The 24,892-nt window shown below is 35.9% G+C and overlaps 1 protein-coding gene across 3 annotated transcripts in view; it reads right to left on the minus strand.

Moving 5' to 3' along the window:
- Nucleotides 1-24,892, minus strand: part of RIMKLB (ribosomal modification protein rimK like family member B) — a 59,223-nt gene that overhangs the window by 5,601 nt on the left and 28,730 nt on the right. For all 3 annotated transcript variants that reach the window (XM_046663455.1, XM_046663451.1, XM_046663444.1), the window contains exons 3-5: nucleotides 8,474-8,704; nucleotides 6,468-6,554; nucleotides 4,509-4,712 (exon numbers count right to left, since the gene is read on the minus strand). In XM_046663455.1, coding sequence (XP_046519411.1) covers nucleotides 4,509-4,712; nucleotides 6,468-6,554; nucleotides 8,474-8,704 — 522 coding nt within the window. The remainder of the gene's footprint in view (nucleotides 1-4,508; nucleotides 4,713-6,467; nucleotides 6,555-8,473; nucleotides 8,705-24,892) is intronic.

Here is a 24,892-nt window from a genome sequence, read left to right on the forward strand (position 1 = left end):
AGATACTCTAATCATTAATAGTTAGGTTTCAAATACAAACTAAAATAATAGTGAGATATCATTTAACTCCCATTTGATTAGCAAAAACTATATATCCAAAGAACAACACTGCTTGCAGGGAGGGAGAAAAAAGGGTACTTTAATATGCTGCAAGTTGAAATGCAGAGTTAAAGCCTTTTGGGAAAGCACTCTAGCCACATCTATAAAAATTAAAAGTACATATATTGATCCAGCAATACCAACCTTCAGACTGGTCATGATAAAAGCAGCAGTATGTAAAAGCATATTCACAAGGATATGTATTTATAGTAATACAGCTCACAGTGGCAAAAAACTGAAAATAGATTGTAAATCAATATAGGAATAGACATATATGGTACATGATAGGAGAGTGGAGGGGTTAGGAAAAAAGCAGGGGATCACATTTTAGGATCAAAATTTAAATAACACAGCTAAACAGTAACACAATAAAGATCATATTTAAATAACATTATAAAATTATTTGTGTGTATAAAACTATTTAAATGTTTTAAGGTCAACCAAAAAATATTCATTATAGAAAAGCCAAAAGTCTTTGCAAAAATAGGTTGAAAGTTGATTTCCAGGGACAACCATAGTTATCTAACATTTAGTTGAATGTCCATCAGGTGTGTGTATAAAATTTCACATAACTGAGATCATATTATTGTTAATAAACAGTAAGAAGAGTATGAGAGGCACAGAGCTTAACAGTTATAAAAGATGGTTAAATTTATAAAATTTATTTGAAAATCTAGATGATGTCTGCAAAGCTTCCATGTAATCTTTCCAATTGTGAAGCCAAGTTATTCAAGAGGCAGTAAAACAGAGTGGTTAAGGGGACAACTCTGGAGCCAAAAAGTATATCTGCATCCTAGCTACACTTATAAGATCTGTTACCTTGAGCAAGTTACTTAACTGTTCTGGGTCTTCCCTGTCTGTAAAATGGAAGTAATAACAATACCTGTGGAGTTGCTATGAGAATTAAAGCAACTAATAGTCATAAAGCACTAAAGAGATGGTAGCTGCTGTTACTGTTAATACTGAAGATGGGAGAATATTCATCATAAAAAAGGTCTCTCTGGGGATAGAGTAATGAGGGCATTCAATTTTGAAGAATAAGGTAGAGGAGTTCTTGCTCTATCAGACATCTAGGTATAAGGCCAGATACATCCAGGAATAATGCCTGTATGATTGATATTCACACAGAAAAAAGAATAATACGACAGACCAGAGGGCCTTAAGAGACCAATGAATATGTAGAAATACAATACATAAAAAAGATGGCATTACAAATTAGTAACAAATAGACTATTCAATAAACAGTGCTGGAAAAACCCGTTACTATTCATTTGGAAAAAAAGAAAACAGGATCTCTATCTCACACTGAACAACAAAATCAATTTCAGGGAGACTAAAGACCTAAACACAATAAGCAAAACTTCAAAATTTTTAGAAGACTATATACAAGAACAGAATATGACTTTGGGGTGGAGAAGAATTTCTTCAACAAAAAACTAAGCAGAGGGGGCCGGCTCCATGGCCTAGAGGTTAAGATCGTGCGCTCCGCTGCAGCGGCCCGGGGTTCGGATCCTGTGCGCGGACATGGCACTGCTCGTCAGGCCATGTTGGGGCGGCGTCCCACATCCCACAACTAGAAGGACATCCAACTAAGATATACAACTGTGTACGGGGTGGGTTGGGGAGATAAAAGCAGGAAAAAAAAAAAACACTAAGCAGAGATGCAAAGAAAAGGATGAATATGCTTGACATTAAAATTAAAAATTTCTGGGGCCAGCCCAGTGGCATAGTGGTTAAGTTCCCATGCACCACTTTGGTGACCTGGGCTTCACCCATTTGGATCCTGGGCACAGACCTATGCACTGCTTATCAAACATGCTGTGGCAGGCATCCCACATATAAAGCAGAGGAAGATGGGCACGGATGTTAGCTCAGGGCCAATCTTCCTCAATCAATCAACAAAAATTTCTGTCCAGCAAAATATATAACAAAAAAGAGAAGAGACATCACAGACCAGGATGAAAATCTTGTATCTACAATTCATGTAAGTGATGAAGGATTTGAAATCAGATTACATAAAGGACTCTTACAAATCAATATAGAAAAGAAAAAGCAAAAAAAAAAACAAAAACAATAAAAATGGAGGCAAAAGACCTGAACAGGCAATTCACAGCTGAAGATACCCGAATAGCACTAAGGGTTAGAGGTGTAAATTAAAATAACAACATGATATAATTTCCACCAGTGTGACAAAATCTTTAACGTCTATCAATATCACAAGTTGACAGGAAGGCGGCACTACAAGAAACAGTATTTAATGAAGAATCCTAAAGCGGTATAGTCACTTTGGAGAATCATTTGGCAATATCCAGGAAAGGTGAAGTTACCTAATTCACCATGATACAGAAATCCCACCTCTGGGCAAAAGGGTTAACCTAGAAACACTCGTGGGCATGTATCTAAGGACACAAAAAAATGTTCACAGCAACACTGTCTGTAAAAGCCCCAAACTAGAAATAGTCAACAGGTAAAATGATACAGCAGTGAAAATTAACTACTGCTATAATGTTGACAGAGATGAATCTCACAAATGATGCTAAGTGGGGGGGGGGAAAGAGTATATATAGTTATAAATCATTTATATAAAGTTTTATAACACAAAATAGTATCTTGTTTAGGAAGACGGAAGTACTGAAAGTACTTACAGGAAAGATAAACATCAAGTTCAGAACTTGGGGAGGAAAGGGAGAAATGATCAGGGAGTGCAAAGGAATCCTTTATATTATTCTTTATACCTTTTTGTAAGCCTCAGTTATCTCAAAACAAAAAAAGTACCACTTCTTAATGTAAAACTAACTTTTTAAAAATTTCCTTTTACATAAAGTATAAGAAGTGCTAATTAAATCTCATGGTAGCACGGTAAAAGGGAACGGTGTCCCAGAAATGAAAAGATGCCATTTAGCTCTTAGCAGCATTAAGCATGATATGTTGTGATGAAAAATGTAAAATGGGACATGAAGAACTAATTCAAGGGGGTGTAAGTCAGTTTTTCAAGAGTAGAAACTAGGCTTTATATCACTCATATCTTTCAATCCTGTGTGCTCCTATTCTATCCCATATTCTCAGAAACAAACCACTATATTGAACTTCACACTTATCAATACACTGCTTTTTCTTTTCTTTATAGCTGTTTTACTACATACGTTTGCATTCCAAGCAATGTTGTTTAGTTTTGCATATAAGTTTTATATAAATGAAATCATACTACATGTACTCTCTTTTGTGACTTTCATTTTTTCTCAACATTATGTCTCTGAGATTCATCCACGTGGTTGTAGATCTCAGAGAGGTGACTAAGGGTCAAATCATGCAGGGCCTGTTAGACTACTGTAGACTACCACACTCTGAATAAAATGGGAAGCCACTGGAGGATTCTGAACGAAGTCTGACTTGATTTGACTTGTATTTTAAAAGGATCTATCATATTGCTGCTGTGTTAGGAACAGACTGAAGAAGAGTAAGGATGGAAGCAAGATAACCAAATAGAGGCGACTACAAGTAATCCAAATAAGAGAAGATGGTATTAGTGGTGGAGATGACGAGAAATAGTCATATTTGGATACATTTTGACACTAGAGATTTCGAGGAGTTCCTGACAGTTTGGATCTGGGGTGTGAGACTAGAGAGGGATCGAGGATGACACTGAGGATTTTGATCTAAACTGGAAAGACGGAGTTGCATTAAATGATAAGGAGAAAACTGTGGGTGGAACACACGGGGAGGGAGAGTTAGATCAGAAGTTCAGTTTTGGACATGTTAAGATGAAAATGTCTATTGGACATCTACACAGAAATATTGAGTAGGCGGTTATTTGTATGTGCCTAGAGTTCAGGGAGAAAACCCAAATTGTAGATATAAATTGGAAAATAATAACATATAGATGGTATTTAAAGCCATGAGCTAGATTAGATTACTAAGAAATTAGAAACAAACAGCGAAGAAGAAAAAACCCAGACTAAGCCCTGAGGCATTTCAACAATAAGAGATCTCAGAAAATACACACTTAAGTAAATCAAAATCAACAATCTTGTTTGGACCAATGGGTAAAATAGGTTAGAACACAGCTTAAATAAATTCCAATTATACACAAAATAAGTACATCACCAAAGAGGGAATCTTTAACTCTGATCAGACATTTCATACATCTGTGAATTCAGTTACAAATTGAGTCTTAGTTACCAACTCCAGTAAATTTATGATCCAATTTCACTACTAGAAAAGCTCAAAAGTATATTTATTATATTTATGGTAAGTCTATTAATCATATTTATATGTGAAAGAAAACATGTAACATGAAAAACTGTTTTTCAACTCACTAGGTAAAAAGATCTATGGTTATATTCCATATACACACTGGACAAGCTGTAATATTACTTTATACATTAGCAAGACACCTGCATTGTTTTTACCTAGCGAGCAGTTGCTTTGCATCCTCCCATCTGTTGAACAACGTAACATGGTGCCAACTACACGGCCTCCAACAACAATGACACGTACATCGCGTCCATGAGACTCTTTAACATACTTCTGGAACAGGTATGGAGCTTCATGGCGAATAAGATGGCTTAGATCGGCCAAATGGTGCTTATCTCGAGCCAAGAAAACAGCTTTGCCTGTGTTTGAAAAAGAATAAAAATATCTGTAAGTCATCAAACTGTGGGCAGTTGATATCTATCTCCTGCATCTTCTTGTGTCCCAATCTGCTGTTTCAGAATCAATTACTTTTAAACCAAAGTAATACAGTCATGGTAATTAGTGGGACAATACAAAAATGTATATAAAAACACAGTTAATAATATCCTTCTACCACTCCCTCAATCCCCAAACTCTTGCAACAGTAATCTAGAATTAATTTTGGTAAATGTTGTGAGGAATGGATCTATGATGTATCCCTAAAGGTTGGCCAATACCAGCCTCACGTATTAGCAAAACATTTCCCTCTGAGTTAAAACATATCTTCCACATTAATATACTCTATTTGCATATGGTAAAACAGCAGTATGTCACTATATACCTAGTTTTATTTCTGAATTCTCCAGTCTGTTCCATTGCTCTATCAATTTTTGTGCCAATGGAAGAGGCTGTCTTTAAGATTTTATTGTTTCCTTTTTCTCCCCAAAGCCCCCCAGTACATAGTTGTCTATTTTTTAGTAGTGGGTCCTTCTAGTTGCGGCATGTGGGATGCCGCCTCAGCATGGATTGATGAGTGGTGCCATGTCTGCGCCCAGGATCCGAACCAGCGAAACCCTGGGCCAACAAAGGGGAGTGCGCAAACTTAACCACTGGGCCACAGGGCCGGCCCCAAAGTGGATGTTTTTAAAACACGGTTATAAATCCTTTTACTTCCTTCCCATCAAGAACAGGCGGAATCTATGCTCCACCCCTATGAATCTAGGAGAGCTTGTGATTGCTTCAGCCAAAAGAATTCAGCAGAAGAATTCTACATGACTTCTGAGGCTAGGTCATAAAAGGTCAGGCAGCTTCTTTGTTCATTGGAGCATTTACTGTAGGATCCCTGAGATTTCTTGGCTGCCTTACTGGAGAAGCCAAAATAAACAATGCAATCAACACTCCCAGCTGAACCCTGATCCAGCTATCTCTGCCAAGGCACTACACCTTGTGAAGTACTGAGATTTATGAATCATTTTATTCCTTAAGAAATCCTTCTTTAATCTGAAGTCATTAAGATATTTTTATACACAGTCTTCTAAAGCTTTATAGTTTTGCCTTATACATTTAAGTCTTTGAAGTATATAAACTGGGAAGGGGATGCCTGAGGCTAGTGATCCAAGGTTTGAGAATCAGTCTAAATTAAGTGTGCATCTTTTTTTTTTAAATTTTTCCTTTTTCTCCTCAAAGCCCCCCGGTACATAGTTGTGTATTTTCAGTTGTAGGTCGTTCTAATTGTGGCGTGTGGGATGCTGCCTCAGCACGGCCTGATGAGCAGTGCCATGTCCATGCCCAGGATTTGAACTGGCGAAACGCTGGGCTGCCAAAGCGGAGTGCACGAACTCAACCACTCGGCCACGGGGCTGGCCCATAAGTGTGCCTCTTAAAAATCCCTGGGACAATCACTAAATGAACAGAAATAACTTCCAGCCAAACTGAACAACTCACAGTAGCCTTCTCTAAGTTTGAGGTACCATGCACCTAACAATTTCCTTCTAATTATTCTTCAGAAGCCCTGCTTCAAAAGCTATGAATTCCAATTGACAAGAATTATTGTCTAGTCAATAACCATGAGTGAATACAAAGAAAATAATAATTGCTTTGATTCGATTAAGAAAAAAATCTACTTTGTATAATCACCCTTGCTAATTCTCACGAGTAATTTCAAAATATGTCCCGTAGCAACAACTCATACACACCTCTATGACCCCGTGTATTCTTCACTACCATTGGGAACTCCAATACTTCTGCTTCATCAATCATTTTAGCAAAATTTTCATGACCACCTGGTTGGACAAAAAAGAAATTTAAGAAAAAAAGCAATAGAGGTGTTCTGTATAAATTTTATCTACATTGAAGTCAGCAGCACAAAGGAGGAAGAAGGTAAAACCTGATGGCTAAATTTTGTTTTCCTTGGAGAAAGTAATAAACAAAAAGTTGAAAATACAGTTAAATATCAGTTTAAAACAACCAGACTTTAAAAATGAATGAAAGCTATCTTAAACTATAAATATTCTAACATCCAGCTTAAAGAAATTAAATATCGTTCAGCTAAAACAAAGTTTCCTAATTCCATACAATTTTTCATTCTTACATCCCTTATTCCTCCACCACACAAATAATAGAAGCCCGAAGATCTACTTTAGTATATTCAATTCCCATTTGGATTAAGAAATGGAAGAATGAGTCAGTTGAGGAGACTCATCCAAGGTTGAAAAGATGCTGCATGCATACACACACATACTCTCAACAAACACACACATTTACTTTTATCTCCATTATTAGAGTTCTTTCTACACTAAGATACTCAGTACCCATGGGTTAATAAGTCTTGCTTCTGACTGTTTTTATTGCCCAGAAACAAATGGTACAGTATCAAGATTAGAGCAAAACTGGACTGTAGTTGTAAAAAATCAGCATGATGATACAGAAAAATTAAACCAGAAAAAAGTTTGTTAAGCAACTGTAATATCATAAATCTGTAGCTTAGAGAAATTAAGATGATTCAGTCCTCTAATTTTAAACCCTCAACATCAGACCATAGGTAATATTTGTTAATTTGGTTAACCTTTTTCTCCTTTCCATTCTCTTAAAATCATGAATTGTAGACCAATGATATAAGTCATAACATCCCAAAAGCATCAGGAAGACAGAATTCTCAAACTATTCATACAGTTTTTTCTAAGCAATTGCTAGAAACAGCAATTATATACACACATGCCACACCGATGAGGAGTTCCCTTCTTTAACATATCAAAAATAAGAAGACGATAGAGACTTTTTTAAAAAGCCTCCTTAATTCTCCAAGCATGCTACTGTACATTTATTTGGAGAAATATCTTTACGAAAAACTGTACTGATTTATACTAAGTCCAATCCTTTCCAAACTAGAACTACCGGAAAGGCAGGAAATATATTAACTTAATATTGTTCATAGCAGTGCTATTCAAAGTGCGGTGCAGTAACCTGTACCTGTTTGTGACTTCTTTGCTCTTGATATGTGACCAGATAAATATAAAAAGAGTAAGCACTAGAGACTTTTATAGCAATCTGACATTCCTATGATATTTTAATTATACTTTATGAGAGTATCTACAGCAGACTGGGCTTTTAAAAAAAAATGATCCTTTACCACAGACAGTTTTAGAACCACTGGTTTAAAGCATACCTAGGTAGAGTTCATTTCCTTAAAAAAATAAGAAAATATTTATGAAAACTTAACATGAAAATGGTAACGAAGATAATCAGAAATAAAACAAAGATGTTATCAAATTCTATTATCTTTTACCTCAGGGGTTGGCAAACTAAGGCCTGTGGGGCAGATTTGGTCTACCGCCTTTTTTTGTAATAAAGTTTTACTGGAACACGGTCACATTTATTTAAGCATTATCTATAGCAGTTTTCATACCACAATAGCATTACTGAGGATCAGAAGAGAGAACTTATGGCCTAGAAAGCCTCAAATATTTACTATTTGGCTCTTTACAGGAAAAGTTTGCTAAGCCCATTCTACTTACACCATGGAACTAAATCTTAAGAGATGATTCATAATTCTCCCGTCCAGTTTATTAAAACTAAAAGTCACTTCTATAACAACTTCTTTCATGTTCGCAAATTTCCTTATATCACATAACTATAAATTTAGTATGGTTTTAAAAATTATCAGTGTTCTAAAACCTGGGTTATAAATTATTAGTGAACTCACCATAAGAGAAAGTGTCTGGCAGAGGAACACCATGGCCAGCCAACTCCTGAAACGTCCAGAATTTATTAACACAGTTCAGGATGGCTTGAGGTCGGTTCATCAACCGGCATCCCATCTTCTCTAGATGGCGCAAAACAGTGATGTCACTATCACTTTGCACCCAAGGGGTTGGTACTCTCACTACCACCACCTGGGGGTAGGCAGTAATTAGTTCTCCATTGATCCGTAGGCCTGAAATATACAGGAATGAAGCCAAACCCATTAAAAGGGAATATACAATAAAATAGAGGAAGAGAAATATACCAAGGCTTGAGTCACAAAACCAAAGGTACTATTTTGTTAACATTTCATTGGGACAGATAGACATTCCTCCTTAAACTATATTCCTTTGTAAGAAAAAAGAAAATTTAAGGGGGAAAATTCCTGCACTAGTTAAATAAATTATGGTACATGTCAATACAATGAAATACTGCAGAGCTTTTAAAAAGAATGTCATAAATCTCTATGTTCAGAGATGGAAAAAAGGTCCAGGTACATAACATTAAGTTAAAAAAAAAAGAAAAGCAAATCTGAGAGTAAGTTTTGTTTGTGTTTACATATGCATAGAAAATATATGAAAGGATAAAAGATGAAAGCGGCCTTCTCTGAGTGTGAGTGGGTGGCAAGGCAGGAAGAGAAAGGTAGAATGGGGAATTTAAATACTTTGCTCCATACAATTCTCTGTCTTCTTTGTTTTTCTTTTAAGTAAGGATATATGCTTTTATAATGAAAAAAAAAATTTAAAAAGATAAGTTTAAATTTTATCCAATACTATTCTATTTAAAGAGGTCCCAAATAATAAATGAACAAGGTATTTATATGAGCTGCTCCTTAAAACTTATTTTCATTAAAAAAAATAGTACATATACACTTGTTTAAAATATTCGAATACAAAAATATATAACATATTCATCTCCCATCTAACATTCCAGGTACTCTGTGTAAATAGTATGTATTTTCCCTACTGTTACCTAAGTATAGAAAGATATGTAGATAGTTTTCAGAAAAATGATATATTTTATATGTATATTATGTCACTTTCTCTCACCACTTAAAATTCTACCAGAGACATCTTTCTATGTCAGTGCATATATAGCTTTATTTCCTCCTTTTTTTAGTGGGCTGAATGGAATTCTATTTTATAGATATACCATATGATCAATCCTTACTCATGGACATTTGTTCATTCAATAAATATTAAGCAATTACTATGTGTCAGATTCTCTTCTAGAAGTCGGAAACAGATTGGTAAATAGGCAGATAAGGTCCTTGCTTTTTGAAGCTTTCATTCTAGCAGAAGAGACAGACATTCTATGTATTAATTTTTATAGTATTAGCTTTTAAACGTGTTAGTTCTGATACAGGAGAGATCAGTGAGGTAGAGGTAACAGCCGAAATAGAGCATAAGCCTTAAGGTATGCGTGTGTTTAAAGAAAAGAGAAAGGACATTTCAGTTGTAAAGAGTAACAGAAGTCACAGGGCAAAAAACAGCAATACGAACAATGTGTGCCTGAACTGCAATCTGTATTGATGTAATATGAAAGATAAGGTTGGTCAGTTAAGGTGTCAAATATGCAAAGCCACAAATTTTTATTGAGATATAATTGACACATAACCCTGTATTTGTTTTATATCTGTATATATTGTGAAATGATTATCACAATAAATTTAGTTAACATCCATCACCTCACAGAACTACAATTTTTTTTCTTGTAATGAGAACTTTTAAGATTTAATCTCTTAGCAACTTTCAAGTATACAATACAGTATTGCTAAGTATAGTCACCATGCTGTACATCACATCCCCAGAACTTATTTATCTAATAACTGGAAGTTTGCACCTTTTGATCAACATCTCCTCATTTCCCTCATCCTACACCTCTCACCCTCTGGCAACCACCAAAGTGTTTTCTCTATCTATGAGTTAGATTTTTTCTTTTTTGTTCCACATGTGAGATTATACAGTATGTGTCTTTGACTTATTTCACTTAGTATAATGCCCTCAAGGTCCATGCACGTTGTCACAAATGGCAGGATTTCCTTCTTTTTTATGGCTGAATAATATTCTCTTGTGTATATATACCACATTTTCTTTATCTATTCATCGAGTGATGGATACTGGCATTAGTTCCAGGTCTTAGCTATTGTAAATAATGCTGCAATGAAGAGTGGGGTACAGATAATATGTTTGAGATAATGATTTCATTTCCTTCAGGTAAACACTGAGAAATGGAATTGCTGAATCCACATTCTGAGCTAACAAGTTTATATCTGTTCTCATTAAGGGAACTGAGGGTGTGTGCTAGATACTGCCTGTTGAAACTTCACACTATTCCCATCTTTTAATCCCTCCCTGTCCGGCAGAGGCTAGGAAGCATTTCCCACACTCCCTTGCCAGCAAGACTCCATTTTGAGAATGCAATGAAACAAATACAGAGAATTTTAAAGATGAAAGAGAAGCAGAAGTCATTATCCTCAAGGGGCAACTACAGGTAGGTGTGTGGTCATCAGATGTGAGGTTTTGCCAGTGGCTTCAGGCATTCTCCTCATGATAGTTCACTGTGCTGCTATAAGCAATCCTGACAGCAGCAGCAGATTTCTGCAATTCTGCACTTTCTCATTTCTTAGGCTTTAGTGACTTGCCTCAACAGGCAAATCTAAAGGGCACCCTTTTTTTTAAATCAGAAAAACCTAGTGACCAGGTTGGGGGTTAAAAGTTTTGAGACCACAATACGGAGAATGGGAAAGTTGAAAAGGGAAGCCAGTTTAGGGCAGAAGATGCTGAATTTGGATCTAAAGATGAAAGTTTTGGTGATAACAATAAGGACAAAGTAGAACTATTCTATAATAGTTGAAGTATGGATTGGAACTATACATATACGTATATATAATTCATATTGGTACTGTGGAGAGCATGTGTGTGTGTGAGAGAGACAGAGAGAGTGTGTGTATGTGTGTGTATTTATTTATTTATTTATTTATTTATTATTTATGGGAGTCAGCCCAAAACGTAGTAGCCGAAGAAATGAGGATATATAGGCTGAAAAAATAAAAGAAAAAAAATGGAGACACCTAGGACAAAAATTTGATGGATCTCAATGAGACAAAAGGATACAACCACCTGAGGAAAAAAATCAGTCAAATAACTAGGATAATGTAGTTTTAAGCAGTATTATGAGAAAAAAAAGAAAAGTCAACATTATCAGGAGAGAATGATCAAATTCATTAAATGAAACAGAGGTAACAAGAAGACTGAGTTTTAAGAAAAGCTTGAGTGATCAGGAAAAGAGATACTGTCAACTGTCAAGAGAAAAATTAAACCATTATTACATTATCTTCTCATTTCTCCAAACTAAAGACAGCTTTTGCTCCTTTTTAAGAGATAGGATAAAGGAAGCAATGGAACTGTTCCACGCTCAGTCCATACCACTAGTAGGAACCACCTATCTGCTGCCACTGGAAATTGGGTGTATGGGAGTACTCGACCCAAAGCTCAGTCAGATCTGCATAGTACACTATGGGTATTACCGAGGATGGAAAGAAATTCAATGCCACCTGTAACAGAAACAAACACTCTGTTATTCTAGGCAAGGAGAAGGTGATCCAGGACAGGGAAGCAGAGCAGGTACAAATGAATGTGAGCCAAAAAAGGCAAAGTGACATCTCTTACAACTCTGCCTTATGTGCTATTGATCTCTTGGGCTGGGACGAAGATTCAATAGAGTCATGCATCACTTAATAATGGGGATACATTCTGAGAAATGCATCGTTAGGCAATTCTGTGATTATATGAACATCTCACAGAGTGTACTTACACAAACCTAGGCAGTAGGGCCTACTACACACCTAGGCTATATGGTACTAATCTTACGGTACCACTGCTGTACATGTGGTCCGCTGTCAATCGAAACATTGCTATGCGGCACATGACTATATGAATACTTTGGATCTATGTTTTGGGTTAAGTGTACGATCAAGCAAATTAACAGCTAATGATGAGTTAAGTTTAGAATAGCAATGGGATGGGGGGACAATTTTTGTTCCTATATTTTTAGGATAAAAATGTATTATGTATTAAAAGGCTGCTGCTGTTGTCAAGGCAGAGTGAAAAGGTGCTAGTGTCTGATAATTCTCTTCAGGATATTAACAATCTCCTTGCCAGTAATTTAAGTGGGGACTCTCTCATGTAGGCTACTCTAAAGCTGTACTTTTTGAAAGGAGAGTTTGGCTGCACTGTTAGGAATAAGTATTAGTGTTTTTGTCCTCAGGAAACAAGAAACAGACAACTCATAGACTCCTGCTGACTGGCATTTATTTTTCTTCTATCCTCTAGTGTTCTAGAGGATTTTTTGAGACTTCTGGAATCTTTTTAAACCTTACAGAATTTTAAGAATTTTAACAGAAAGTTCCAAGTAAAGGTGCTGTTTATATATATTTAAAAACCTGCACAATCTCTGTGCCAAAAATCAAGGAAGCATTCAAAGACTAAGGGAGTTGTGTTAACTAGAATACGGGGACAGTCTGGAGGGGCTCCCATTAGCCAAATTTCAGATGATTTGACCATTAAAAGAATAATTAACTGATAACACAGCAAAAAAGTTCATGAATCCATAATCATTATGGAGAAAGGTAAAAAAGCCTTATTTGGTATCACTGGAGGGACTATTATACAAATCTCTATTCTAAAAACTGGTAAGTAAAGAGGAAAAATTACACTTATCCCACTGTTTCAGGAGGAACCATAGTTTACCACCAGTAGGAAAAGCTCTCCTTTGGAGAAGAATGCCAATTAATATAGAAGAAACAGCAAAATTAGAAAATCACTACTTTGTAAATCCCAGTGAAATCAGTGAACCAGGCAAGGATCATTACAATGCTAAAAGCATTAAGGAAAGGTTGATGGAATATTTGTATGCTGCCAAAATATCAGACATTTGCTAAGCCAAAGATAAAAACAGATTTTTGTAACAGACAGACCCTGCAGACACTACCTTACTCAGTGATCAAACAGCACAGACTGTCATTTTGTGCTTCCCGGTTGAGTGCACTATGAACTATCTACCATCACCTATGAAGTAATTTTTTTGCCCAAAATGCATAACCTCTACCTGATCATGCCAATTCACAAGAAGTTTCAGGAGGACATCACAAGGAAACTATCAGACAAATCCAGAATGTGAGACATTAAACTGTTTTGATCACTTCAAAAAGTTGACGTCATTGAAGAAATAAGATGGGAAGACCACTCTAGAGTTAAAAAAGCTAAGTAGACATCACATCCAAATATAGAACCTTGCAGAGCCCCATCTGAAAAGAATAAGTGAAAAAGATATTTTGGAGTCAATTGTGAAAATCTGATTCTAGAGTATCTATTAAATAATATTAAAGAGTTATTCATTTTCTTAGATGTGCTAATGGTATTGTCTTATATAGGACAGTGTCCTTATTTTTTAGCTACAGACATTGAAGCATTTAGGGGTGACATATAGACAGCTACTTGTTTTGAAAGGTAAATAACTCCGTCAAAAGGCTATAATGTATATAACATTTGTACATATTAGGAAAAAGATATATGAAAGAACTATGACTAAAGGTTATTACTGAACACCCAATCCAGGTAGCAAGAATATAGCTGTTTGTAATTCTTTCCACTTTTCTTTTCACTTAAAATTTTTAGTAAGGGGCTGGCTCCGTGGCTGAGTGGTTAAGTTCGTGCGCTCTGCTGCGGCAGCCCAGGGTTCGGATCCTGGGCACGGACATGGCAGCACTGGTCAGGCCACGTTGAGGCGGCGTCCCACATCCCACAACTAGAAGGACCTGCAACTAAGATATACAACTATGTACTGGGGGTTTGTGAAGATAAAGCAGAAAACAAAACAAAACAGAAGACTGGCAACAGTTGTTAGCTCAGGTGCCACTCTTTAAAAAAAAAAAATTTTTTTTAGTTAAAAAACGAGATTTGGGGGTTTAGTTGGGGGGGGGGTGGATGGATCAAGACATCATGTCAAATTCTTGAGTATACTCTAAAGAAAACTGATGCTAGTTACTCCTGTTTCAAAATCCCCAAGTTTTGTTGCTCAGCTCTTTTTTAAAAAATTTTTTCAGTGGTTTCTCATCTTTTCTTTCACCAACACCAAAAGCCTATTTACTATTCTACCACTGGCCCATTTCCCTTCTCATTTATGTTTTAAGTGTTATTACTGCAATGAAAGTAGTTATATTAGCTCATCTTTGAAGGAGGGAGGAGGAAAGTCTAACTAAAACCTAAAATAACTTAAAAGGTAATCAGAACCATATCTAAAACCAGAAATCTAACATGTTCTTTCTCAGTCCGTGAGTTTCAACTAGAAAAAGCAAGGAGGAAGTGTAAGAGATTCACAATTTCTGAGGTTCCTACTCCCAACTAAATTCACCTAACAAAATTTAGTTGTTTAGGTCAATAGTTCAGCAAACTGATCCATTATTTAACCAACAGAGCTACTGAATTCACCACCAAAAAGTGGTGTTTCACACGTGACAAATAAAAATGGCAAGTAATAGGATATATTGGAGTATATGAGGAAGCCATTTTGTGTAAACCTAATTCGGCCTGACCTTGTCTTTCCAAAAGGGCCTGACCAAGGCCGTTGAGCATGCATTGTATATCTGCTTTAGAGATTCCCTATGGCAAGAACAAAGGCCCTTGAGATAAAGGTGCAACTTCCCTCCCCCTCCCAACATTGGCATTTCTTTAAGGGTTAAGCATCTTTCCTTAGGCTAGAAACTGATTGCTGAGTTCACCTGTGACCACCCAGCTCAAGACAACAGATTTGCCTCCTGCTACGCCCTCTGAGATAGCAGATCCACTACCTGCTGTGTCCATCAAGTGCTGTGCAGACAGGGCAATCTTGTGACTATTGTGGGAGAGACATTTCAATCACATGTGAACCAGCCTCTTTGGGGGTATATAACCACTCTGTATACCTCACTTCCTTGGTGCCCTTTCTTCCTTCGGGAAGAAAGGCCCTGGGCCATGGTCCTCAGATTTCAGCTCAGAATAAACTCACCCAAATTTTCATTTCTAGATTGGTTATGGATTATTTTCATCGACAATGTAAAATCTCAAGAGTCATATCACCAAAAAAGACCAGATGAGTTCCGAACATTTACAATACTCAAGTCACTATAAATCTATTTTTCAATTAATCTATTCTAGGACATTGACTAATAAAAGATTTCAGCAAGAAGGCTTAGATCACCCAGAGCTGACGCCCACCAAAAATGCAATCCTGTCTTCACATATGTCTAACACATCAAAAGTGTCCTCAAACTTTTCTTTTAATCACTAATTTTGTTTCCTCCACCAAGTTTCAAACTAATAAAAAACAAAGGAAGAAAAGTAATTACCTAGATTTTGAAGAGAATAGGACAATTTGTAATGGGAATTCATGGTCAGATAATTCTGAGAAGAGTTATACAAAGCACTAAGAAGTCTTTGCTAAGGCTGCATGAGAACTCATACAGCTACTAATTATCAAACATAAAAAATAAGTATAAGAATCTGTTCTTATAAGAATAGACAGGCCTTTCCTATCTGCTTAGCTGCTTCCTAACAAGATATATTTTGTGTTTCCTATCAAAACATCCCTCTTTAATATCCTCAGCAATCCTTTTCCCCTCCAATTTGTTTGCAAGTCTAATCGAGTTATTAATCCCAGGTTAGATACAATTTTTTTCTTCAAAGGTATGCTCTTTGGGGAATGATGAGGAACCAATAAAATTCCTTTCCCAGATCCTCTTGAGTGGTACAGAAAGAAACAAAAGGAAGTGTTTCTGTGTATGCTATCAGTGTACCTCATTATCACAGAGCACTGCGGCATTGTAGCTGACAGTCAGGTATTTAAAAAAAAAAGAGGGAGAAAGAAAATGGGTGAACTGTTGCTTTTTTTTTTTAGTTTAAATAAACTGAATAAGAATTTTAAAAAAAGAGAGAGAAAAGAAAGAAGAGAAGAGGAAAACAGAAAGCAAGCAAACAAGCTATTAGATTATAGCTGTCCGTTTTAAAAGCATCTTTTATTGAAGGCAATGACTGGCTAGCTTCTTTTGTAAGTAACTTCAAAAAACCACAGAAACTCAGGTCAAGAGAACCAATTCTATCCCAAAATTTGGCAAAAGGAGGTACACAGTGAAATGTAGAGAAACGTTATGCACTAGCTAAAATAATTCATCTCCTTAAATTTTATAAATGTTGTTATTCAAATTCTGCATGTTTAAATACATTCTCTTTAGTTTTTCTATAGATAGTAAAAAAAAAGAAAAAAAAATTGGCTTGGGAGTTATACCTCATGGAATTGATAAGTAAAAACACAAAATACCCTTAAGGGACTCATCTATTTACCCAATCATTCTTTTATTTATTCAAAAACATTTGCAGAGCACCTACTTCAAGATACTCTGTGCTTTGGGATAAAGTCCAAGCCCCACTTGAGAGGTTTTGAGGAGTATGGAGGAGGGTGAGGGGTGCGGAAGAATGCATGTAAAGTACTTAATAAATGACTGGTACACAGTTAGTGCTTAACAATTGTTAGTAGCTATCAACTGCTCTCAGTTTACAACGGTGGGGTGGGGTAGGTTGATGGCTCCTGTGCTGTTACTAGCAATACAACTGGAGAACTTGTTTCTTTATCTCCTTTTGCCCTCAACACCCAATCAAACTTATCTGGTTTATTTAATATTTGATGCATAAGGACTCAGTATTAGAAGCAAGAAGACATATTTCTATTTTGTTAGCATGGAAACTTTTAATGTTTTTCCTTATTATTACCCTAATATGACTTGGAAATTAAAAAGCTGAAATACTATATCAAATCTAATTATTACATTTTCTTCTCCCATAAAACAGCAATCTTTACTGAAATGGTAAGGAAAAGCTATATAGAAGATAGTGGGGAAATGTATAATTTAAGTCACTGTTAACGAAGCTAGCCATAAAAATTTACCACATCCTCCCAACAACAGACTACTGTAGAAGAGGAGAGAGAGGAAGCAAAGTGTCTTTGTAATGCAGACAAAGCTTCTTTTAAATGTCGAGTGCCTCTGTCCACTTCGAAAAAGGGTAAACTTCTTTTTAACAGTGGTTCCAGGTTAAAGACAAATATTTATATCAATCTGTTCTATCCTACTTTTGGCAATCCAGAGAAGCTTACACAACTTCATGACACCTAGAACTCTGTGAATACAGCTAGAAGTAAAAATAAATACAAATAAAAATATATAAATATACTTACATAATTTTAAACAAATATAAATAAAAAGCTATGGAATAATGAAATAACAAGGGGAAGAGGAACTATATCAAACTCTTTGAATACTGAACCCTCCAAAGAAAACTACAGGGAAAGTTAGGAGATTAAGGTTTTTCCCTCAAATGTTTTACTTAGACCCCAAATAACAACGGATAGTGATGAGGGGAAAGCAAAGGCAAAAACAGAAAGTGAGCAGACCTATCGCAAGATCCTCTCCGGCATGTGACAAATACCCCACATCTGATTCATATCTTGGTTCTACCACCCACCTACTGTGTAAACTCAGGGAAGTTATTTAACCTTTCTGTGCCTCAGAGTCCTCATCTGTAAAATAGGACTAGTAAGAGAAGTTCCTTTATAGCATTGTGTGAGGATTAATTTGATTAACATTAGTGAAGAAGCGCTTGGGACATAACAATCACTTAACATAACTCTTAATCATCATTACCATCCAACATCCCCTTTTGCAGATGGGAAACTGAGAGCTGGAGTAACTAGAAATTAAGTTCCATGAGAGTAGGAATCTGACTGTCTTGTTCAGAGCTATTACCCCCAGCACTATGTGGCACACAATAGATGCTCAATTATTATTTACTGAAATTTGAACTTGTCTCACAGTTTTTAAGAAGCAGAGCAGGCATTTAAACCCAGGTCTGAGTCTGAAGCTATCCTGCCTAAAACAAGATTGTCTCTATAAATGCTGCAGAAAAATAAGCCAATTCAAATTCAAAATACCAAAAGTAACTCAAAACACCAAAGGTAAATCAAATCATATTAATATCTAAAAACCCAAAGTAAACAGAAGAAAATTTAAAAGAGCAGAAATTAAACAAAAAGCAAACATCAACAGAAAAGACCAGCCAAGCTAAAAGTTGGTCCCTAGAAAACTAATAAATTTGTTAAATCTCTGGTGAGACTGATCTAGAAAAAAAACAAAGCACAGATAAACAAAGTCAAGAATGAAAAGGGGGCATCACTACATATAAAAGATAATGGAAGGATTTCATGAACAACAGTATATCTGAAATTAGTTAAAAAGTTTCCACAAAGAAAACTCTAGGCACAAATAGCTTTCAAAGGTGAATTCACATCATTCATTTAAGGAAGAAGTAAAACCAATGCTACACAATTCTTTCAGCAAGCAGAGAGAGACAACCACAACAAGAACAAAAACCACTCCTCAGCCTGTTTCACGAGGCCAACATAACTTAGCAGAAACTAACAATGATATTTCAAGAAAGGAAAGTTACAAGCCAATCTCATTCATACACATAAATGCAAAAATCTTCAACAAAACAAGTTAAATCCAGCAATACAACAATAATAATAATAATGATCATAAGCAAGTTGGGTTTATCCCAAATACTTTAAGTTGGTTTAACTTGTAAAAACTAATCATGTAATTTGCAATACAGTAAAAAGAAATATGATCATCCAATAGATGTATAAACACTGTTTGATAAAATCCAAGAAGCATTCAGTATTTAAAAATATATTTAGCATATCTGGAGTAGAAGGAAATTTCCTTATTTTGATAAAGGTGTCTTCAAAACTGTACTCCCAACATCGTGCTTCATGGTTTAATGTTGAAAGCTCTCCTCTGAGGTCAGGAATGAGACTAAATATCCACTATAACTATTTCATCTAACATTGTCCTAGAGGTCCTATCGTGTGCAAGTTAGTCAAGAAAAGGAAGTAAGACATAAGGACTGGAAAGGAAATATAAAACTGTCATTACTTGCAAATAATACAATTTTGAAAGTAAGCAATCCAAAAAAATCTATAATAAATTACTGAAGTGAGGTATTTGTCAATATATAAAACTCAACCAGCAATGAGTGAGAAATGAAAAAAACTTTAATTATATCACATATTATAAAATTCATAGGAATAAGATAGATCTAATGAAAGATGTGCAAGACCTCTGAGGATAAAATTACAAAACCATATTAGAGACACCAAAGACAATGAGAAAGACAGACAGAAAGAGGGGGAACCCATGTGTGAATGTTCACATATATGGAACGTTCAACAGTATGAATTTCTTTCCAAATTGATCTATAAATTCAATACAATTCTAATCTAGACATTCTTGAAGAAGAGAGAAGACATGCTCTACTGGATATCATAAACCTACAGTAATTAAGTCAGTGCAGTATTGATGAAAAGAACCACACTTACAACAAAGGAACAGAATAAACTCATCTATGTACAGATGCTTGATTTATTACAAAGGTAACACTAGAGAGCAGTGGGAAAAGGTCAGTCTTCTTAGTAAAAGGTGCTGGGACAACCAAATATTCAAAGAGAAAGAAAATGAAACATCAGCACACACAAATCAATTCCAGGTGGACTATAAATCTACATGTGAATGACAGAACAATAAACTTTCTAGAACTTAAGATCAAGGGGTATCTTCATGACCTCAAAGTAGGGAAAGACTTTTTGTGTGCGTGTGTGAGGAAGACTGACCCCGAGCTAACATCTGTTGCCAATCTTCCTATTTTTGCTTGAGGAAGATTGATGTTGAGCTAAAATCTGTGCCAATCTTCCTCTATTTTATGTGGGATGCAGCCACAACATGGCTTGATGATTGGTGCTAGGTCCACGTCTGGGATCTGAACCTGCGAACCTTGGGCTGCTGAAGCAGAACCCACAAACCTTACCACTATACCACCAGGCCAGCCCCAAGACTTTTTAAACAGAGCACAAAAAGAATCAACCACGAACAATAAGACAAGTTAGATTACATTAAAAGTAAATTCTTCTATTTATCAAGACAGCATTAAGTTAAAAAACTAAGCTACAAATGAGACATTTACAAAAGTAAAATAATTAGACAACCCAAAAGGAAATAGAAAAGAGACCTGAAGAGGCCTTTTACAAGTGAGGATATCCAAATTAATATATGAAAGATACTCAACCTCATCAGTGAGCCGTGATATAAGAATGAAACCACAATTACATACCATTTCATACCCACTAGAATAGCTAAAATCAAACTGACGGTTAACAAGTGCTGATAAGTACGTGGTGTAAAAAGAATCCTCTCTTATGGTCACTAGGAAGAGAGGGGAAATTTCCTTAACCCGATAAAGGGTGTTTGCCAAAAACATCTACAGTACACATCAGGTTTAATTTATTGAAACAACATCACAGCACTCTCTTTAAGATCAGGCATAAGACAAGTGTGCTCATATCATCATTTTTATTCAACATTATAGTGGAGGTCCCATTTAATCCAGTAAAATAAGAAAAAGAAAGAAAAGACATAGAAACTAGAAAACTGTCATCATTTGCAGATATGATTATGTGCATAAGATATCCTGGAGAATCTAGTGGATAAAAAAGCAAGAGACAGAAGAGTATTTATAGTATGCCACCTCATATGCAAGTAAAGGGAAGAAATATGAATATATTCCAAGCTCTGAAGACAGCCTGCCTAATTTTAAATCTTGGTTCCACCACTCAATAGCTTACGATCTTGCATAAGCCATTTAACCAATCCAGGACTCCATTTTCTCACTTATAAAATAGAGACAACAGTACCAACCCTGTAGGATTATTACCAGGATCAAATAAGTTAATATTTGTAAAAAGCTATGAAACTGCTATATAAGTGTTTGAAAAGAAATATAATTTTAAAACTGGCATTCTAAGACCTGAGACAGATTATCATTCTTTTCCTAGCTCACTTTATAACTACACCCATTACTCCTTAAGTTCTTCTTTGGTGACTTGTCATCGAGTATCTCTCAGAGAACAGTCTTAGAGAATCAAATCCTCCAATTTCATAACTGTCAAAAGTACTATGCATAAACAATAGAAGAGTATCATGTCACCAATTAATAACAGTATCATTTACTGAATATTTCCTATGTGTCAGACAACATACCACAGCATTTTATACATATCCCAAGTAATCTTAAGCACATTACAAAGCAGGCCTATTAATTTTTAATCCTACTTGTCCTTAAAGGAAGAATTTACCAACAATTTAATATAGCAGTAAGTAAATGAAACACGGGGTTACACTCTACTGTACACAGGGTCGCTAGGAGGTGGAATCCACTCGACCACACTAACGCTACCCCAATGAAACAAGACAATCAGTGTGACCAACTGCAAAAACGTTTAGTTTAGTAACTAGATCAGCCAGGACAGCAAACCTAACCAGTTCTAAAGCTCAAGCTCTTTTCATTATGTCACATGGGTTACCTCCAAATCCCTACCTGTGCTAATAATTTCCTAAACAGCATGATAGCTGGAAGACTCTTTTTAGTATGAATGTACTCTAATGGTTAAGTTAGACCTACAGTTCCAAATACTGGAAAGCCCCTGAATGCCATCATTTGCCTTGAAGAAAGAATTTAGAGATTTAAGCTCCTCATTCATTCCTTTAAGTCCCCCAATGCCTTCAAACACCATTTTAGTCTCCTGCTTCCAAATTCCTCATACTTTTTTAAAAAAAATTTTCTGTGGCAACAGTACCAGATTCCCCTGAGCTTTATCCTCAACAAAACCATGGTTCCAAGGTAATAAAGGTAATTACTTAATTACCAGCTTCATCCCTATATACCATGGGTTATTAGATTCCCATTCTGGAATAAGAAAGGTGGTCCTAATTGATTTCTGCCCTATCTATGCCAAGTAACAAATTCTCTGAAGGTCTACTGTCTGCAATCTGTGCTCTGGAATTGATTTCTGTACTGATTAAGGTTATTTTATTTGTAAGTAACTAGTTAACTTGAACAGGAAAAAAATTAATGGATGAAGATAGGATTGTGCAAAGAACTAAAACGAATGCTGAGAAAACCAGGCTCAGAAAAAAAGACCAAGGCAATTCTGGGAATCCAAGAAACAAGAAACAACCCAGAGTCTCATCAAGGTGCCACACCAAAATAATTAAATTCCAAACTTTCTCCTTCCATCCTTGAGTTGAACTGCTCAAAGTCAAAGGGAAGAGAGACATTAAAAACAGACAGCCAACTATGACCTAGCTTGACTCTAAAGGGCACTATGCCTAACAGCCCCACCAAGGCTAGACAATATGGAAGAGGGAATTTCTCAAAAGGAAAACCATGTGCTGTTAGTTTAAAAAAAAAAAAAAAAAAAAAAAAAAGGGAGCTGAGGGGTGAGGGGTATGATACTGAAGGTCAAGAAACAAGTAGAATGTACCACAGGCCAAGAACTGACTTAGCAACTTTATCTGTATATCTAGTCCTCAAAATTTAATAACATTTGGTGGGACAGTTCTGGTTATCTTAATAACAGCATTTAGGGGGCAGGGACAAGGGATACTCGATGTCTTTTAACACTTCATCACTATCTCATCCCACATCATAACCAAGGGAATTATTTGACACGGCACTTATATATAAGGATCTGCTTATTTATTTCCAAGAGCACTACATTTCCAAATTTACCTCACTTCAATTGCCTGTAATTCATCATAGTAACTTTTATTCATACAGCTGTGTCCTAATTTATAATACTCAACATCACATATAAACTATAGCCATTTCCAAGAGCTATTTTATCCCTAAACCAGAAAGAGTTTAAAGTATCAAAGGTACAACTAATCCAATTCCTTCACTTTCCTCAACTACTTCGGAAAGGGAAAGCAATCACTCTAAGACAGGTGTAGTCAGAGCTGAAAGATAAAATTTCATTCAAGTATCTCACTGAAGAACTAATCATGAAAACGCAGACTGATTTAGCATGCACACTAAATAAATCAAAGCTGCCTACTTTGATAATAGGAGGAGTGGGGAAAAAAAGACCTGAGTTCATAAAAGAAATTTCTTCCTGGTGATTGAAGACACTAAAGGCTTTTCCTGTGAATACTCAACAAGCTATTTTCTGACTTATGGAAACAACCAACTGTAAATCCCATGTACAGTCCAAGTTCCCAAAAGATGAAGCAGAAAGCAACTCATCCTGGGCCATTCCTTGTCTAATTAACATTAAAATGAAAACAGCCACACTGGAGAGGATATTGGAAAAGGGCATGCTCTTTCAGGAGGACAGTTTGGCAATGAACAGTGATTCCATTTTTGGGACTTCATGGCAGAGGAATCCTAGGTGATGCACATACTCCTCTTCTCACTCACTGGATAACACCTACGCATCCTCCAGGCTTAAAGAGGCCTTTTCTGACCTCCTAACCTAAAGTAGATTCTATTGGTGTACTCTCTCATATCACACTGTACTTTTCTTTTATAACACTTAGTAGGTAACTATTTCTGTGACTTTTGTGTAATGTCCATATCTCCCACTTAGCGTAAAGAAGACACGAACCAGTTGAACTATGTCTATTTTGCTAAACTCTACATCTCCAGTGCTTAGTATCTTGGCACACAGATGACACTCACTGACAAGGGGAAAAAATTTTAAAGAATAGCATATATGTTACAAATCCATTTACGTGTGTGTGTTTAGCAGTGATCAACATATGGATGGTAAAATTTCAGATGATATTTGCTTTAATCTTTATATTTTGGTACTGTTTGCATCATTTGTATAATCAAGAACAATACAAGGCTGTTAGTATTTTGAAAAAGATGTACTTAGCACTATGCTTTGTATACAGTAGGTGCTCTCAAACTGTTCCCTTCTCTTCCCTGTGCAATTAACTAAGAGGAAACTTCCAGGGGAATATTTAAGAAAAATGTCCAGAACAAATTAAAATGTTTTAACTATATGAAATAACTAAGTGTTATTTGGGGGTAGGTTTATCTACTAATACAACAATGGAAAAGCAGCACCAAACAGCCAGAATTAGCCCAATGAATTAGGACCAGCTGAGCTCTCAATAATAATAATCTGCTTTAAATAACTGACTCACCTTCATGGGAGCACTATAACACAGAATTAGGAGGGAAAGTAACGAAGTATATGCCTATACTAAAAGCAGGTAATTTCTAAGTCTACTAGAAATTAAAACCAAAATGCCAACATAACACAGTATATGTAAAAGCAAACTGATTTCTTCTTACAAAACCATTTTTAAAAAGAAGAAAAAATAGAGTCTAATTTCCAGACTCTATAGCTTTGCGGAAACATAAAAATAACACGTGAAAAGAAGATTACAAAC

This window comes from Equus quagga, chromosome 1 (genome assembly GCF_021613505.1).
Source record: "Equus quagga isolate Etosha38 chromosome 1, UCLA_HA_Equagga_1.0, whole genome shotgun sequence".
Taxonomy (NCBI): Eukaryota; Metazoa; Chordata; class Mammalia; order Perissodactyla; family Equidae; genus Equus; species Equus quagga.